The sequence below is a fragment of the Hipposideros armiger genome, unplaced genomic scaffold (assembly GCF_001890085.2).
Source record: "Hipposideros armiger isolate ML-2016 unplaced genomic scaffold, ASM189008v1 scaffold_263, whole genome shotgun sequence".
NCBI classification, from domain to species: domain Eukaryota; kingdom Metazoa; phylum Chordata; class Mammalia; order Chiroptera; family Hipposideridae; genus Hipposideros; species Hipposideros armiger.
The window spans coordinates 1,490,093-1,508,106 of record NW_017731613.1 but is presented as its reverse complement, the minus strand read 5'-3'; the positions used below and the strand labels follow the sequence as shown (position 1 = coordinate 1,508,106).

Sequence of the window (18,014 nt, the reverse complement as noted above, 5' to 3'; positions counted from 1 at the left end):
AATTGCTAGTGTACTTAATGATATAACAATATCTTTCTTTGGGAGATTTGTAATTTGGTCAAAATAAACCAGATTAGATCATCACACATGATATTTAACAAACCATCCTTATTTCTTAACAATCTTAAAAGTCTTTCCGGGTTTCATTTAATATACGAGCTCAAATATCAGGTTCCCACTACTCCATCCAAAAACATTTTTCTAGCAAAGAGCCACACACTCATATTTTTTACAGTCTTTCCCTCAAGTTACTCTCTCAGTAACATTATCGATCTACAAAGTATTAATAGTTTGAGGACTTCTTTTAGATGTTTTCTCTGTAACATAAACGCTCACTATTGTGTAGTTATTCTTTATAGTAACAGAGAATGTTAGTGGCACACACACTTCCCACGTGACTCTTTCTTAATGAAAAGACATGGATGATGAAGCTTGGGAGAAAAGGCTTCATGAAATGTGAGAATGGAAAAAAAAGGCAATATTGTTTAATTACCTAATTATGTAAAATATGTATGCATCACTGAGTGAATAAGCAAACATTTCATTGCTGCACAGTTGAGAGAAAGGAGTATTTCTTGCTTCTCTGCCTTGCTTACATCAACCAAGGGTTCTTCCCCTTACGCTGTCTCCCTTCCTCCGCTCTTTTAACACACAGTTCAAAGGCTCCATCTTCTTCAAGTGAGATACTTCTGGGTGAGATTCCAGGCTCTATTTTATCATCATCACCATGACTTAGCTTCCTTTTCTGTAAACGGGCCTAATAATACCAGCTTCATAGGATTGCTTTGAGGATAAAATAATACACTTAAAACGGATATAGCACAGTGCCTGAGGGTTCCTAAATATTCAAGAAATTGGGATTACCATTCATTATTTGCCTTTCCTTCCTGGCCAAATGGAATTTTTGGAAATTTTAGTTTTCCTACCCTATGTTGGATACATGTCTCTGTAGCATTTATCACACTGTCTACATATATTTACTTGCATATCCGATTTCCTCATGAGTTTGTACGTTTTTGAGAAGGAGAACCCATGACACGCATCCTTGTACCATTTTATCCATAGTGTCTGGTCTGTCTTACATACTCAATGGTATTTCTTGAATTACCAGAGACAGTTGGGTGCTAGCAACTTGGGAATGATTTGGACTCATTGGAAAGAGTTTCAGAAACAAACCAGATTTGAGTGGGTTGAGGAGCGAATGCAAGATTTTTGATACTTTATATTTATTTCTGTTGCTGGCATATAGATCATATACTTGCAATCTGAAAGCGGTTCAGTGGTACCCAAACCCTGGTCTTGCAAAGTACCTTTTTAGGATTTTTAGGATGAATGAAAGCATACCACAGGGAAACAGTGACCAGGACACATTCATTCCTGTGCAGGAGCCCTCAGGCCAGCTGAGAAGGAGATATGCTTTCCTTCAACCTTGAGAGCTCCTGAAACTTTCCCAAAACAAGAAAGCTGGGCTGTTGGAGCTGTTTGCCTCATTCAAGTCTGTGCTCTGCATTGGCACAGACGGAGAGTTACTTATATTTGCATAGCAGCAGAACATTTTGCTATTTCTTTAAAAAATGAGCCTTAATCTTGTAGATTACAAGCTTTCTATGGTTGGTAACTATAAAAGGAACCAGCATTTTCTTTGGGCAACAAAGGGGTGCATGTTACATAGCTAAATCCATTAGAAACGAATTAAACTGGAATATTTCCTTTTGGGGGAGAGGGAAGGTGAGAAATGCAGCTCTGCCTGAGGTCAGTGAGCAATTAGGAATTATCATGCAAATTGTTAGAACTGTTTAAACTGTGTCATTTTCATCCTAAATCTTTTGAAAATTATTTTAAGTCTCAGTGGACTTGGATTCATCCATATGTATTAACTGAATCCTTGAAGAGATTTTCTTCTGAGAATGTTGATCCTTGCAGACTATTGCATTGTTTTTAAGGATTTAAAATTGAATCATCATTCAAAGCTGGGACCATTGTTTTGGTTGCTGGTGTAACATTTCTTGTAAAGCAGTGTTTGTATTTATACTGCATTGTATTGCCGGATAACTGATAGTGGCCATGTAGGACATAACATACCTGTGCTTGCAGAATTCTTTCTCCTGTCGTGCTTAACCAAGTGGCAGGCAGCACAGAGAGTTCCACATTAACCCTGCCCTGGCAGTTGCTATGGCATAAAACTAAAACAAACACACAAAACACACAAAAAACTAAAGTCAGGTGGGCAGTACACGCTTCATTTTTTCATACCTTCCGTCACTTTCTCCCCTTTCTAATTTTCCTCATTCTTACCAGTTCCATTTTTCTGTACTTTCTTATGGAGTTAGTTTGTAGGATTCCACTCCAAAGCTATAGACACTTGATCTAATTCGAGCACCAAAAGGACCTGCTATTTAGTTGTTCTCTGTATAGAGTAGAAATTGCCTATTATTTAACATAAATATTAAGCCTATAGAAAAAGAATGTGACTTCCTTAAACAACTTCTCTGTTCTTCTGTCATTGCGTGTTTGTATTATTGATGAAGGCTAAGAGGGGCGTGCAGAGAACGGCGTTTTCTCCGTAGCGTGCCTTTCCCCTTTACAATTTCGGTTACCATGGAAATGACCTTGCTGGGGAAGGAAAAGTATTTTCCCAGCCCTGAATCTCAAGGTATAGCTGACATTTCCCAGCCTTCTCTCTATACTAGTCCTACACTTGACTCATAGTGGGCCAGAGCAGGAGTGGGGTGCAGAGGAGAGACAGACATTTTTGGCTTTCCACCTCAGTGCGTTCACTGTATACAGACTTTCCTCCTTTCCTTTTTTTGCGGGGGAGTGGGGTGGGGTGGAGGTAGGGCCAGCACGAGTCTTATTTTATGACGCCATTCTGCTATTCCTCAGAATGTTGAACAGATGCTTAGACTTTAAGTGCTGACTAAAACCAGCTCTAGGGGTTGTAGTCCTGTGTCCAAATGTCTAGTAGCATCACTTTTATCCCATATTTGATTGTGGTATGAAATTGAGCTGTAGCTGTTTTCCAGCCTGTGCTAGGCATTGGGTATACAAAAGTGAATACTGTGTGTCCCAGTCTTGGAAGGCCTTACAATCTAGCAGGGTGGAGGCGGGGAGACAGAGGAACAGATAGTTACAGAAGGCGAGTGTGGGTGGATTCGTGTCTGAGCACCAAGCAAGGAGCAGTGAATTAGACTTGGAGGAGTTGGGAGGAGTATCTATGAAGATGACTGACTGACACTTCAATTGGTTCTTGACCTATAAACAAGGGTGTTCCTGTTATTTACAAAACAATTTTAAAGCAAGAAAAGCAGTGTGTGCTTTGTCATGAGAGAGCAAGACTTTGGCGAGAACATCATTGTAGTTCATGTGGGATAGAGTTCACGTGGGATATGATGGGAAATGAGGATGGAGAAGTCATGGTCTCTCAGGCTGCTGAAATCCATTAGGATGGATAAGAAATTGGGACTTTTTAGAAGCCTGCTTGGGAGCAGTGTGGATGATGGACTGAAGACGAGAGAAGTGGCAGAGAGACTAGAGGGGAGGCTGTTGTAACTATATTGGCCAGGCGCGGTGAGGGTTCCAGCCAAAACAGTGGCGTTGGGTTCCTTCGTCATCTTGATTTTCTTAGGTTTCCTTTCACTTTTGCAAAATTTAACCTAAGTTATTTTGTATGCCTCTCGTTTTTTAAAAGATTTTGTTTCATGTTGTGAGGAACCAAATCTTGCTCAGTCCATTGTGTGATGAATGGTTCTTCTACATGTCCTCTCAGTAGAGAGAACACAGTTCCACCCACACAAAATTCACAAGTGTTTCACTGTTCTGATGCTCCCCTTACAGTCTAGCATCACACGCTCTTATCTGCTAGATGTAAGTTGCTGAAGGCAATATTTATAGCTGCCATATTCACTATAATATGTCTAGCATCTGGCATAATGCCTGACAAATACAGTAGATGCTCAATAAATATTTACTGAGAGAATGAAAGGATGGATTTGGAGTAGCTGGAGGCTAAAAACATTGCAGATGATCAGTAAGAGTATACATTAAAATAACAACCAAAGTTAAATCATGTAAAAGAACAGTATTGTTTTTAGTTCTAGTGCCTGTTTAACCAGGGACAAATTCATGAATCTGAATGAGCTTACCAAGGGAGATGGCATACAAAATGCAAAACGAGGCCCGCTTGTTGTTCAGACCTTTATTTATTCAAAGCAATTAGCAATTAGCGGCTGTTTATTGCAGTGGCTATGGCCATGCAGGGTTCGTTTCAGGTACCTATAACCAGTGTTCCACTTGAAACCGAGGAAAAAAGCAATAACAATTTAAATAACAAATTTCTTGGCACAGAAATACAGTTTAGGGCCCCTGTAGAGGTACAGTTTGGCTATAGTTGTACTTAGTGACGTTTCCTAATTCTTTTATATACTTAGGTTTGGTCCCTGGAAACATTTTAACGGAGCTTCCTGATTCCAAAGAAGTAGTTTTTAATCTCTTCAAATATGAGGGCTCCTTTTGAACTTGCACCCCTCTCAACATAATACTATTTGTATCTTTGCTAATCATTGCCTGAGAGAATACCTAATGATACGTAGTAATGGTTTTCTTCCTCCTCTCATTTTTTTATTATGAAAAATTTAAAACATACAGAAAAGATGAAAGAGTTGTGTGCATTTACTCCTATACCACCACCTAGATTCAACAATGATTAACATTCTTCATATTTGCTGTATCTTTTTGTCTGCATTTTATTTGCTGAACAGTTTGAAAATAAGTAACAGACTTGATACTTCAGCTTGCATTCCCTACAAGTAGAGACCTGTTCCTACATAACCATAGTACTTTTCCACACCTAAGAAAGTGAACAGGAATTTCCTAAATTTGTCTAATACCTAGCATATTCACGCATCTCTAATTATTTCCAAGTGTCTTTTGTAACTTCTCCTCCTTCCCTTTCAAACACAGATTCAAACAAGGGCCACGCGTTGCACTTGGGCTTATGTTTCTTCACGTCCGTCTAGATCTAGCACAGCCCCCTCACATCTCCGCTTTTCCTCTTTGATGCTGACTTTTTGAGAAGATCAAGTCAGTTGTCTTACCGAACTGTCCTATAGTCTGTCTACATTTATGTAATTTTTTTTCTGCGTTGCTGATACTGTTAGAAGGAACTATCGACGAAGGAAGCTATTCTTTATGGAAGAATGCCAGTTAATAAACATAGAAGGAATGACAGAAGTAGAAAATCAGTATTCTGCCACCTCCTATGATAATTATTTAAGGGAAAGATGCTGGAACCGTAAGGTAAAAGGTTTTGGGGAATAGGATATTCATATAATACCAAAGTCTTACCAACAGATTACTTGCCAATTGCAGTTGGGAAAACCTACCTTTACAATGGAGAGATCTCGAGCCTGGGGACCAAGCAGTTAAACTTAGCATCACCCCTGTGAAATCACCTACCATTACGTGCCTCTGACGTGCTGCAGTAAGACGTGCATAGCATCATTTGTGCAGCATTCTTACCCCAAATGCTTGATTCAACTGAGTCAATCCTTCAGGCCTAACTTTGAGTTAATAGGAAATATAAGATAGAGGAACAAGTTAAACGACACCGTGAGGAAACTTCAGACCAATGCAGTAATGCTTTTAAGTGAATTTGCATTTTATTAATCACCATGACATTTACCTTCCCCTGAAAAGCCATAGTCAGTGTACACCTGAGACGGGGTTGCTCAGCGGGCAGACAGAGCTTGTATACATGGCGTATGGACCCCTTGCAGTCACTGCCTCTCTTGGGGAATCACAGAGCACTGTAGACTGTAGTTTCTCGACAGGGTTATAATGCAGCTTGTATGGCTTCTTAATAAATACAGGAATTTAGCTTACAGATGTGGTAATCTGCCATCTTTTAGAAACACTGAATTCACTTAGTGAAGTGTAAGGATGAGGGATGGAAAATTGATCATGCTCCAAATATTTAGCTTAGAGGAGCTTGTGTGTTTTCAGTAGAGGAGTTTGGAAAGAACTGGAAAATTGGCACTGTGTTATTTGGTGCCAGCTTGTGATTAATTGAGTGTCTGGTTTTGCTGTTTCTAAAACTAGTCTTCCAGAAATACTCTAGGATTAAGTTGTTTCATCAAGGCAGTGTATGTATCGAGTGGTCATTGTTTCAACTCTAATTTATTATTGATCTTTCAGGCCCACAGCAGCAGAACTTTTAAAATGCAAATTCTTCCAGAAAGCCAAGGTAACATGCTTAAAAACCCAAGTAAATCTGCTATTTTGAAATCACTATGAATTTCTATGTCTCGTATTTGATGTTAAACTGTTGGGAATATTTGTTTTGCAGAACAGAGAATACCTGATCGAGAAGCTGCTCACAAGAACACCAGACATAGCTCAAAGAGCCAAAAAGGTAAGTGCCATCAGCCCTGCTGACCTGGTCGGAGCTGCTCCCCACCCAGGGAAGTGAAACCCATGGAAAACAGAGGAAAGGGAGTTCCACATACTTGGGATTTGGTTATTTAGAGGTTATCTGATTAGTGATTACTTAGATAACTACAGTCTGACTTTTGGTTGTCTCAGCTTGCTCTTACGCGTTTGGGTGTGGAAACAACGTGATGCTCAAAGGATTTCATTTTTCCATTTATCCCCTTTACTTAAAGAAGGTCAGAAGGGAGGGGATTGTCACGAGTTTTGAATACTGGAAAGGTGGAATATCCTTGAGTATCTTTCCTTTGGGTTTTACAGAAGATGAACTGGCTTTTTAAAGCAGTTTGAAGTGACAAAAGGAAAAACAAAACTTTTGTTTTTAATGGTTATTTGGAATATCTGCGGGATATAGCTTTTTTCCTCAGAGAAGACCTGTGGTCCCTTTTGTAGTCTACTTTCTGTTAACGAAATTATATTAATGATTACTTGAAAAACTTTTCATTCTGGCTTTGAGATTTTGAAAATGATGTGTATGTGTGAGTGTATTTATTTATCCAGAGTTTTATTTATCTATAATTACTGATTTTATTATGGTCTGAAACCTAATAAAATTTAACCTCTGGTTTGGTTTAGATCAGTTTTAAAATTATATTAGATATTTGTAATGAGAAATATTTATTATTTACCGATTTAGAAAGGGAGGTCCCTTCCCCCCCCTTTTTACAGTTGACAGGGAAAGCTGATACAAATCGGAGTGCTCTGCTCTGTAAATACAAGTGACAAATTGATGCATTAATGATTGCATCTCATCATGCCTACCTAGAAGTAACTTTGAATATTAACTTTCAGACATTACCTTTTCTAAAACATTTTGTATGAAACACATTTAGCTAATGCTTTAGAATTGTTTTAAATAGATTTTAAATAGATGTTAAGAAATGGTGCACTGTGTACAGGTATCTGAATGCCGCTTCCTCACCTGCAGACTTCTGTGTGTGGGCTGGTTCTTGGGGTGTGGGCCTGGGCGAGGAGTAGGCGGCTGCTGTGTTGACAGCAGAGACCTGAGCAAGGTTGGTCTGTGGCATGTCTGAGGGGCAAGTGAAAGTTTGGCAGATGGTCCATCAGAGTGGCACATCTCCAGGGGCAGCAGAGAGAGCAGGAGCTTCAGTGTGAGGAAACAGAAACTAGACGCCCGTGACCAGAGTCCGAGGGCTTCATAGAGAAGGCTGAAGGTGGAGCCTGGAGGGATTCCCTGCGGTGTTGGAGTCGAGCATTTCTTTTGATCGGCTATCCAAAACGTCAGCCAGAGTTGGAAAAAAGCTGTTAGAAAGCCATCGGCTCGTACAGTATGTGTCCACAAAGAACATTGTTTTTCTTTTTTTGTCTTTGCTTTTTTTGCTAGAAGTTTCGTCTGATCTCATCCTGTAGCTGTTCCTGGAGAAGGGGTTTTCCAGGCCTGCTTTCTCTGCAGAGCCTCAGCCTCACACCTTGTTAAGTGACGCGCCAGCCCCTCAAGGGCCGTTTCCAAAGGGCTCGCCTTCCCTCCCCAACCTAACCTCCCTGTGCTGTGTTCTTTCTGAGCCACCCAGCCTTAGAACACGGGTTATTTTTATGTTTGAGACCTGCGTCCCTCCTTGTCTGCCCCATCTAATCACCCTCCACATCTCGCCACACTTCCCTCTGCAGTATTGCTCAGCATGTTTTCCTCCTGGTTTTAACTGGACAATTTCAGTAGATTTCTAACTGTTCTCCCCCCATTCCTTCTTTCTGTTCTTGCTTAGACACTTTTGCAAGATTAACTTTCTGATCATGCCACTTAATTGCTCAAAAGTGGTTTCCAAAATGAAACAAAATAAAGCAAATAAATGGAAAAAAAAGGTTCCTATCAAATAAAGGCCAAGCTCCTTAGTCTTGAATTCATGGCACCATTTCAAATTCCAGCCATATATTCTCCACTCCAGCAGAACTGAACCACTTAGAGCTCTTACTGAATAACCCATACATTCCTTTGGAACTTCCTCCATCAACATGGGAAAATGAAGAATCTGTTCAGGCTATAACTTTATTTCCTTCCTTTAAAAAAACCACAACAACAACAAAAAAACATATATATGTATGTATACACACACACACACATACATGTATTTAAATGATTTATTACATATTAGTATGCTGTGCATTCCAGATCCCATTTTGCATGTATTTTAAACAATAAGCAGCTAAAGTTTGGGGAGATGTGATTTTTTTCAACCATGTCATCTGCCATTTACCTTGCTCTTTGATCTTAGACTTAAACCTCAGGGCTTGTTTTGTCATCCATCCTTTCAAATGGAAAATGGCCCCACATCTCAGAGTCACACAGAAGAGCAAAGGGAGAATGGAAATTTGTTCCTTAAACATCTTATAGAAAAGAGACTGGCCCATTGCAGTGCTATCCTGACTCTCTAGCTTCATACAGTTGGCTGTTTTCCTGTCGTAATTCTCATTTTAAAGTGCACTTGAGTCATCAGCTCCACTCCGGTCCTTGCCCGTAGGGTCCGTGGCAGGAACGCTGACCCCATCAGCGTGGATCACAGTGCATATCTTGCTCATAGGGAGCGCCCACAGATGTTGGCTGACCTGGTGAACATAGGTGCTTGAGTGTACCAAGGAAAGGCCATTTGAAACCCTGTTTTTCACTCACTTGAATCCGCAAAATGCTTGGCCTACACTCATTCCTCTGATTCCTGTTAATAGCAGACAAACCTCCCTCCCTCTCTGGGGCTTGTGAGGTTGGTAAGCAGCCATGCTGTTCCTTATTTGAAACGTCTCATGCGGGCTTGGCCACTAGGAAGTAAATATTATTTTAATCACCATGCGCACTGAAAGCCTTTGTGATAGGATGTCTTTGTTTGTTTTAGGTTTTTACAGGCTTTAAGTAAATTTAATTAAAAAGTTGGTACAGGGGAGTCTTTAGTGTTATTTGTGTTACTCACTCTTGGACTTCTCTTCGTTGACATCTGCTCACTGCTTACTTTCCTGTTTGCTGTGGTGCCTCCTAGCTGACCGTGTTCTCATTCCCTGGTGTAGATTTGGTCCTCAGAGGCTACTTGTTGATGTTAGTCCTTTGATTTTTGTCTTCTCAGTTTGTTGTTTTTAAAATAGAAACAGACAGTCCATTGATATTCCAGTGTTTACACAATAGCTGGGCCTGTTGACCTAGCTCTGCACATTTAAGCAACCATGTTGATTTGAAATTTGTTGTCTTAAACAAGTCTCTTCTCTTCCCTTATGGTAACTAAAATTAAGAGATATTTTTTCAATATGTATTTTTCTTTACCATGAACAATTCTCTTATTTAAAAGAGCGAGGGACTGGTTTCGTAGCTGTTCTCAGGAGGCCCCATGGAGTCACCAGTGCCGTCCTCATGTTTGGCCAGAATGTGCAGCGTTAGCACATAATCCCATGTATGTAGGTGATCTTCTCTTTAAATCAGGAAAAATGTATAAGAAAGAGAAACAGCGTGCCTTCCCTGGTAATTTAGTGATGTAAAATAATTTTTGTATGTCCGGTAATTGCAGGAATTAGGGACGTCTGTTTTTTTCTGGGAGGTACAGAGTATTTGGCCCATTCTGGGTTCTTTTGCTAATGGACAGTGTAGTTAAGAGATCATCTTGATTTTATTGTGCCCTAATTTTTCTGCCTGTGAAATGGAAATTCTGTCTGACCCCAGGAATGAGGTGAAGGGTAGTGAGAGATGTGATATTCCTGGGCCATAAGACACTTTGTAAATTCTAAATGAGGACATGCTAGTAATGACCCATGAGAACAGGATTAAGTGCAGCTATATAACTTCTTTTCAACTTTTCACTACTCCTTATGGATGAGAAAAAAAGGCTTCGTAACTGTCACTCCTTCTCATGGGATTTTTTAGGAGCCTGTCTCTAGCCATCTTTCGGGGTTCAAAAGGTTGACCATGCAGTGTTACACCATTCACTCTACTGGATTCACTGGGTAGAGAAGGGCATAAATCATTCTGTTAAAAGCAAACGCTTAGGGCTGTGTGCATTTTCTGTTGGAGCATCTAAGCATCGAAGTTGGCTGATGTCTCTGCTTTGTGTTTGTGAGACGAACCTTGAGTCACCACATTCACATTCTTATTCATAAACTTTATGTTGCTAAAACCCACTGACAGCAGGACAAGAGTGAAGGGTTAGTAGCTACATAGATGTTTAAATGCCAGCTGCTCAGCCAACAAGGATGTTGGCCAGAGAAAGGATGAGGTAAAGAAATGTAACACACAGTTCTCTCTCTCTCTCTCTCTCTCTCTCTCTCTCTCTCTCTCTCTCTCTCTCTCTCTGTTTTTTTTTGTTTTGTTTTTTTAATTTTGTTGGGGAACAGTGTGTTTTTCCAGGACCCGTCAGCTCCAAGTCAAGTAGTTGTTTCAGTCTAGTTGTGGAGGGCATTTTCTCCAGGATCCATCAGCTCCAAGTCAAATCGTCTTCTATCTAGTTGTGGAGGGCTCAGCTCAGCGGCCCATGTGGGGATTGAACTCGTAACCTTGGTTACGAGCCTGCACTCTAATCAGCTGAGCCAACTGCCCCCACCCCCACCCCATCCCCCTTGTTTTTGGTTGCAGTTGCCAGTGTTTTCATGGGAAGTAGAATCACTGGAGGGTTTTTGTTTGAATTTTCTTAATCATGAAATTGGTAAGTTAGAAATGGTTAGTCATAATCAGAAAGAGGAAAGGGATATTATATCACTGCTACATTTATGTGGAACCAGTGTGAATTGGTACAATTGGGATAGTTTTTGTGGCTCCCAGAATTTCTTATATTAGACTGTAATATTGGTTTCATATTGAAGACCCAAGGAGTTAGCTTCGTTTGATCCTCCTATATACTTGGGAATAAATGGTAGAAATATTATTGTACAATTCACATTTATTTAGTACAGTTGACCCTTGAAGAACATGGGTTTGAACTGTGCAGGTCCACCTAGATGCAAATTTTTTTCAATAAATGTACAGCCAGTTCACCCTATCCACAGGTTTTGCATCCATGAATTCAACCAGCCTCGGGTCAAAATAGTACTTATTTTCAGTCTGTAGTTAGGAATCCATGGATGTGGAGGGCTGACTGTACTTAACATGTGTTCAGTATTTGTCCTTACTATTTTTGCTTTTTATTTTGAGGTAACTTCAGACTTACAAAAAACTTACAAAAACGGCACAAAAAGTTTCTGTATATATTTTATCTCTTTCACCCTTTTTTTTTGAAACATTTCAAAGTTGTAGGTATGATCCCCTTTATCTTTAAATATACTTCAGTATATAGTTCCTAAAAATAAGGACATTCTCTTACATAACAGTGTAATTATCAAAATCAGGAAACTAACACAACACTAGTATTTGATTTTCAGATTTTGTACAAATTTTGCCAGTTTTGCCACTAGTCATTTATGTGGTTCAGGATCTAATCCAGAATCCTTTAGTTGTTATACCTCCTTTGCCCAGAAATAGTCTTTTTCTTTCACAACTGACACTTGAAGAATACAGGCAAATTACTTCGTAGAATGGCCCTCAGTTTGGGTTTGTCTGGTATTTCTTCATAATTAGATTCAGTTTATGCATTCTTTTACAGGAATGTGATGTTGTGTTGTTCTTAGTGTCTCATGTTAAGAGGTGCATGATGCTGATGTATTCCCTTATTGGTGATGTTAGCTTTGACCACATGCTTCAGGTGGTACCCACCATTATAAGTACAATTACTTGTTATGGGAGGGATTCATTATCATTACATTCCTACACGATACTAAACATTAAAAGGTAAAGTGAATGTACTTACTGTACAGGATCATTAGTCTTTTTTTGAGGAAACATTTGTGTGTCATGTCCTTCTGATTACTAATGATAGGATGTCCCTATGATTTCTAAGCAGTCTTGTGGGCAAGGAACACTTTGCTCGAGTGTGATGTTCGGATTGAGGTAGGAAGTGGGGATGGCCTCTACATCTGGTCTGGAAACAGCGACAGCTGGACCTGTGTCCTTTGCTGGGTGAGCTGCCTAATCTTTCTGAGCCTAATCTGTCCAATGGCGCCATGGACACTTACATGGTGTTGCCCCGAGGTTGAGAGATGATCCACACGGGATGTCTGGCACTGTGTTTGGCACGTAGTGGATGCTCGTTCCAACAGTGTCTGCCGTGACTGCCATGTACGTGAGGAGAATGATTGTGGTGACAGAAGATGGGCATTGTAGAAGCGCAGAGCCCCGGCAGTGGGGCAGGTGGGGGTGGGGGGTGAAGGTTGATTCTCTTGCTGTTGCTTTGGATAGAATGGAGAAAAAGCCCATGGAAGCCTACAAAAAGAAGGAAAAGAATGACGTTGCTGTTGCCTAGTCACCTGTCTTCGTTTTTACTTTTCTGCCCCATCAAGGTGCTGGCAGTGGGCAACAGCCAGGACTTTCCCTCACTGCAGCCGTCCTCTCTACCGTGACAAGTGCGGGCTGTGTGTTTGTGAGGAGCATAAGAATAGTAAGCATTAAATACACAAAGAATATAGCTGATATTCTGTTACAGCTTTTAGAACCCTTTCATATATGCTTCCTTATTTATTCTAAACAATTATGCTTGAAGACAGGTAGGGCAGGCATTGTCACGCATCACAGATGAAAACATGACAGCTGAAATGACTTGCCTAAAGTCATATAAAGAATAAGAGGTGATTCTTATGTCTGGTTCCATGCTCTTTTCACTAAATTGTACCTCAGAAGGAAGAAGAGAAGCGAGAGGGTAGGAAGGGAATACAGATGGAGAGGAGTACGCTGAGTTCAATGGCATAAGTTGGAAAAGGTGTGTGTGGGGAAGCATTTGTCATGCTCAGAACGAGCAGTCTGCCATTTAGCACACATGATGGGGGTGTCCGCGCCATTTACGGGCACTTGGAGATGCTGTGAGCATCACTGTAGGAATCTGGAAGACGGCCAGGGCTCGGGCATATGTGGAGGGAATAAGGTGATAAAGGGCTTTGGAGATTCTGACGGGCAGAGAGACGGCTAGTGAAGAGTTTGGTAGCATCAGTAGTTGTTAAAATCTACCGGAAGCTCAGCTTCTCATTCATAAAATGGGGAAGGTAATGCTAACCTATCTATATTTTTGAGGACTACATTAGGTAAAGCATAGGAAGTGTATAGCACAGTGGTTGGCACAAAGTAATAAATGCTACTCGTTGTTAGCATAATTATAGCAAATTTTACTTTTCATAATCACATATATTGCTTTATTACTACAGTTTTGGTATTGTAATGTCATTATTATTTTTGTCACAGTTTTCATTGCTGCTGCAGACACCGCTGCTGCTGTTCCCATTTCTGCTGCTGCTGTAACAGCTCCTACCATTACAGTCACTGCTGCTTGCTAACAATGGGCGCTGAGATGCAGGCAGGTCCAGGCAGCGAAGCGCACCTTTCAGTGGGGAGCACAGTGCAAGCATCGTAAGACATGTGAAACTCAGAGTCGCAGAAGTAAATGCTTTGGGTATGGGTGTAGACCGTGTACTACAGGCATGGGAACGGCTGTGGAGCTGGTAGATGGGGGAGCGTTGGGGGGGGGGGGAAGAGAGAGAACAGTTCATACTTACTGTGCGCCTTCATGCACTGTGCGAGATACTCGGCTTACATTCATCTCAATTACTGCAGCCTTATAACAATCAATGAAGTCCTGAGCGATAAGACAGAGCAGATGAGATATGCTAGGTTATTAGGACTGGTTTAAAAAAAAAAAAAAGCTATCAACAGTTTGAACTTTGAGTTGAAAAGAACAACGAGGACCATAAATCTCTCCTGCTTCATGGTCCTTCGATTTGAAGACCTGAAAATTGAGACCTAGAGAAGCTGGGCCTTGACCATGGCCACACTGTCAGGTGGCAGAGTCCGGAGCCAGTATCCCAGTATGCTACCAGTTAGTATCTTCTTTTAGCCAATAAAGAGGGAACATCACTCTGAGTTCCTGAAAATATGCCTTTTTCTTTCTCCTGAAATCTTATAATTAATGTATAAGATCGAAGGTTATACACTATCAAGAAACTGGGAAAGAAATAAGGTGATTTCAAATGCTTATAAATGGATTTTAGTTTTGTTCTAAGTCTGCCCAGCAGAGGGCAACAATGGGTTTTATTTCTGTGAGGTGTGGGAAGTAAATTGAACAACAGTTAGGGGCTTTGTTGAAGGTCTCAGATTTGGAGCAGAAGGATCGAAGGTGTGTTAGGTCCCTGTTGAACCATGAATGCTAGGCACCTCAGTCAGTCGGGGTGTCTTTTTTTTTTTACCGGGCAGGAGGCTGAAAGGTGATGGTTTAAGTACTTTTTACTATTAGCAGTTTTATTTTAAATTAAAAATCAAAGTAATGTAGCATTTGTATTTTACATAATTCATGTCAAAACCCAAAATCACAATTTTGAAGATGGGATTAGAGAGTTTCTAGTACTGTGTGGTCAAATTAATGCAGTTCTGGGTAATGGCAAGCTATTTCCAGAAAGTTTGTTAGTTCCTGCAGTTCTCCTGCAGTTCTCTGTCAAGGTCAAGTAAACAGAAGATGGAGTCAAAGTGCGTGATAGCTCTGAAGGACAAGTGAACTGACCTGTACAACTCTCACATTTCTTATGGATTTAACATAAAATACTCCTGAGTATCCAGGTAGGCCTGAGGGTGCATGTTCTCGTCGCTTTGTGTTTCTTTCCCCACCCTCTTGTTTAAAAGCAGCCGTTTGTATTGGTAATATATCTTACTTGAGGAGCTCACACGCTCAAAGGGGGGAGGGAGGACCTTGGTGGTTGAGGATATTATTTTTCCTATTTTAGAGCTGAGAGAACAGTTGGCCAGAGAAGTTAAAATTATTGGTTTAAGTGGGTCTGTAATTGGGATAGATGTTTCCTGAGTGTAAGCTCATGGATGTTTTCATTAATGTTTTATTTTAAGTACATTATTTTAGCCAGTTTATGTAGAATGTAGAGTTCATTTGGTAAGAAACGGGCTTTTGGACACTAGGGGGTGCTATCAGAATAGTTCATTTACTCTAAGAACCTGGACAGGAATTGCTTAGTAGTCTATAAAATCCCTTGCAGTTGTAGAATTTCTTTCTCCTTTTGCACTGTGCCTGATGTAAAGAGTTTGACTGGTTTCTGCTGGGGTTGAAGTAGGCAGAGGTGAGGACAGAAGAAACAGCAAGAGGAAAAAGCATCATAAATTACATTCAAGTCAATTGGTGAATTGAGTTAAAAAAAAAAAAAGCATGTATTTTTGGTGGCATTTGACTGTGAGCCAAAAGGATCCACTCTGGAAATTGGATTTGTTAATCCTGGTAGGCCCATTTACGGGGAATATCAGTATTTTCAGATTGAGATATCTTTTAATGACACCAGTCTCTTAAGAGAGCTTTTTAAACTGTTACAGATCTTGTAGATATACTTTTAGAAAATTTAAAATAATGACATGCATTTTGCGAATATTGTGCAAGAAACTATTTATACAATTTAGTTTGTAGACAACTGATTGTTTCCTTTTACTGAAAATGAATAGGCTGAACCAATGGCCTTATTTCACATCCACTTAGATTTTTGAGATCTGCCTGTTCAAATGCATCATGTGCTTCATTTTTTGCCTTTGGGATGTTTGCTGACTCTTTCCAAAGCTCGTGTGCATCAGCTAACTTTTCTGAAACTTAATTGGCACATGCGTGCCCAGGGAAGTCCTCAGCTGCCCAGTCATCCGGTGTTCACCGAGCATCACTGATAACGCATGGAGGTACTGGCCGCCATGAACGCAGTTTGCCTTTATTCACCTTTCCAGCTCACTCTAATACTGGCATACCATTTCTTTTAAAAGTAGATGAACCATGAAGAATGGAAAGGAAATTGGCTAAAGTTGCAGAAAAACTAATATAACACATTAGATGTTTTTCTGATCTTGTGAAAAACTCTAATAATATGATTGTGCCTTCTTCCTGGTTTAAAACCTGTAAATCATGCCTTCTTGTTAATTATAGGATAAGTTCCAAGTTCCTGCCACTTATAGGCTGAGATCCACATCACTTGTAGGGTGAGGACCATGCAAGGCTCCCATGATCTGTTTGGGCCGCCACTCCCACCTTTCTTTCAGCCACTCACCACCTCACCCTTAACACCCTCCTTAGAGAATTACTTACTCTGCTTTTCTACCAATGCACCCCTGTTACTGCAGACTCAAACGGCCTGCTTGTCTGCGTGCACCCAAGCCAAATATGACACCAATAGGAGATTGCAGCAAAGAAAGTAAAGGTTTATTTAAAGAAATGGCGTCAGGCTCAGAGACATAGGTGAGCTAGTGCTCTCAAAACACTGGCTCCCTGATGGCCTCTAGTAGCTAGGTTATATAAGGGAAAAATCATTAATTATGGTTACTATGGAAGCTGGGGTCATGGGCTGTACTGATTGGTCTGGGGTAAGGCAGGGAGCAGTTGATCATGGCTCCAGGTCCTGCTGTCAGTCATGGCATTGTTCTGTCCGGTTCCCAGGGGATGTGCTTTGTAGGACTGTTCCGCTTTCATGAGCCCAGAGCAGAAACATCACTGAGGCTCAGGTGTCATCTTTGTTTGACTAAAACCTTATTCTAGTTTGAATTCTTGCATCTTGGTCACGGTTGATAGACCTGAAGCTTTATTCTTAGGTGAGTTTGACTCTGACCAGAAACCAATGTCCTAAGGGCTTAATGATTAAAACGAGTGGGCACACAGTATATGTACAGGTAGGAGGGTCTAGACTCTAGGGGAAAGAATGTAAGTGAGTCACAGTTCTATCAGGCTAAACAAGATTAGCTTACATTGAAGCAGAATGCATGCTAAAGAAATAAAGTTTATGTGCAGTTACACTTCTGAAATTCCCACATTTGTTTTCCATGACGGTGCATGTTCTAGTCCCTCTGTTCAGAAGGCGTCTACTTGAACTTGTATCTTTGCAAGTCTAGCACCTCTTCTGTGAAGCTTTCTTATACTCTACCCCCTGCACCCTAGGCAGTTCGTCTGTCTTTCATCTGGACTGCTTCTGTACTTTGGACATAATTTCCTGTTGTACTTATCTTCGTATATAGTTTATTTCCTCACACTTTTGCCCTCTGTACTAGACTGTGAGCTCCTTGGGTGCGGGAATGGTGTCATAATATTCCCTGTGTCCCCAGTACCCACCCAGCACAATACCTCGGTCAATCAATACCTGTTTGTGGAATTGAAGTTCAGCCAGCAAGATTGCGAAGCCATGATGATTCCTTTATGGGAGTTGATGGGAGAGCATGAGGGCAGGCAAAGCAAATCTGCTTTTAGGGTCAAAGGAGAATAGTTAAGATGTTTCTCAGTTGGTGTTATAGTCGTGTATTTCATATCTAGGAGTCAGAGTTTAGGCTTAAAATCTTTTGTGATCACCAACTTGCAAAGAGTCTTGGGTGAGCCAATTTATTTGGCTCACCTTTGCCACCTTCTCGTAAACTAGAATAATTAATTAGATTTTATTACCTAATAGTTGTGCATTGTCCATTTTGGATTATTTGACAGCAAAAATTTAGTCCCTAACACTCAGCATTTTCT

At 40.6% G+C, this 18,014-nt stretch overlaps 1 protein-coding gene across 4 annotated transcripts in view; it reads left to right on the top strand.

The window, feature by feature from the left end:
* The window catches only part of STK39 (serine/threonine kinase 39), a 278,425-nt gene that overhangs the window by 103,858 nt on the left and 156,553 nt on the right, over positions 1-18,014 (top strand). For all 4 annotated transcript variants that reach the window (XM_019656621.1, XM_019656624.1, XM_019656623.1 and 1 more), the window contains exons 9-10: positions 6,193-6,241; positions 6,344-6,409. In XM_019656621.1, the coding sequence (XP_019512166.1) occupies positions 6,193-6,241; positions 6,344-6,409 (115 nt within the window). The remainder of the gene's footprint in view (positions 1-6,192; positions 6,242-6,343; positions 6,410-18,014) is intronic.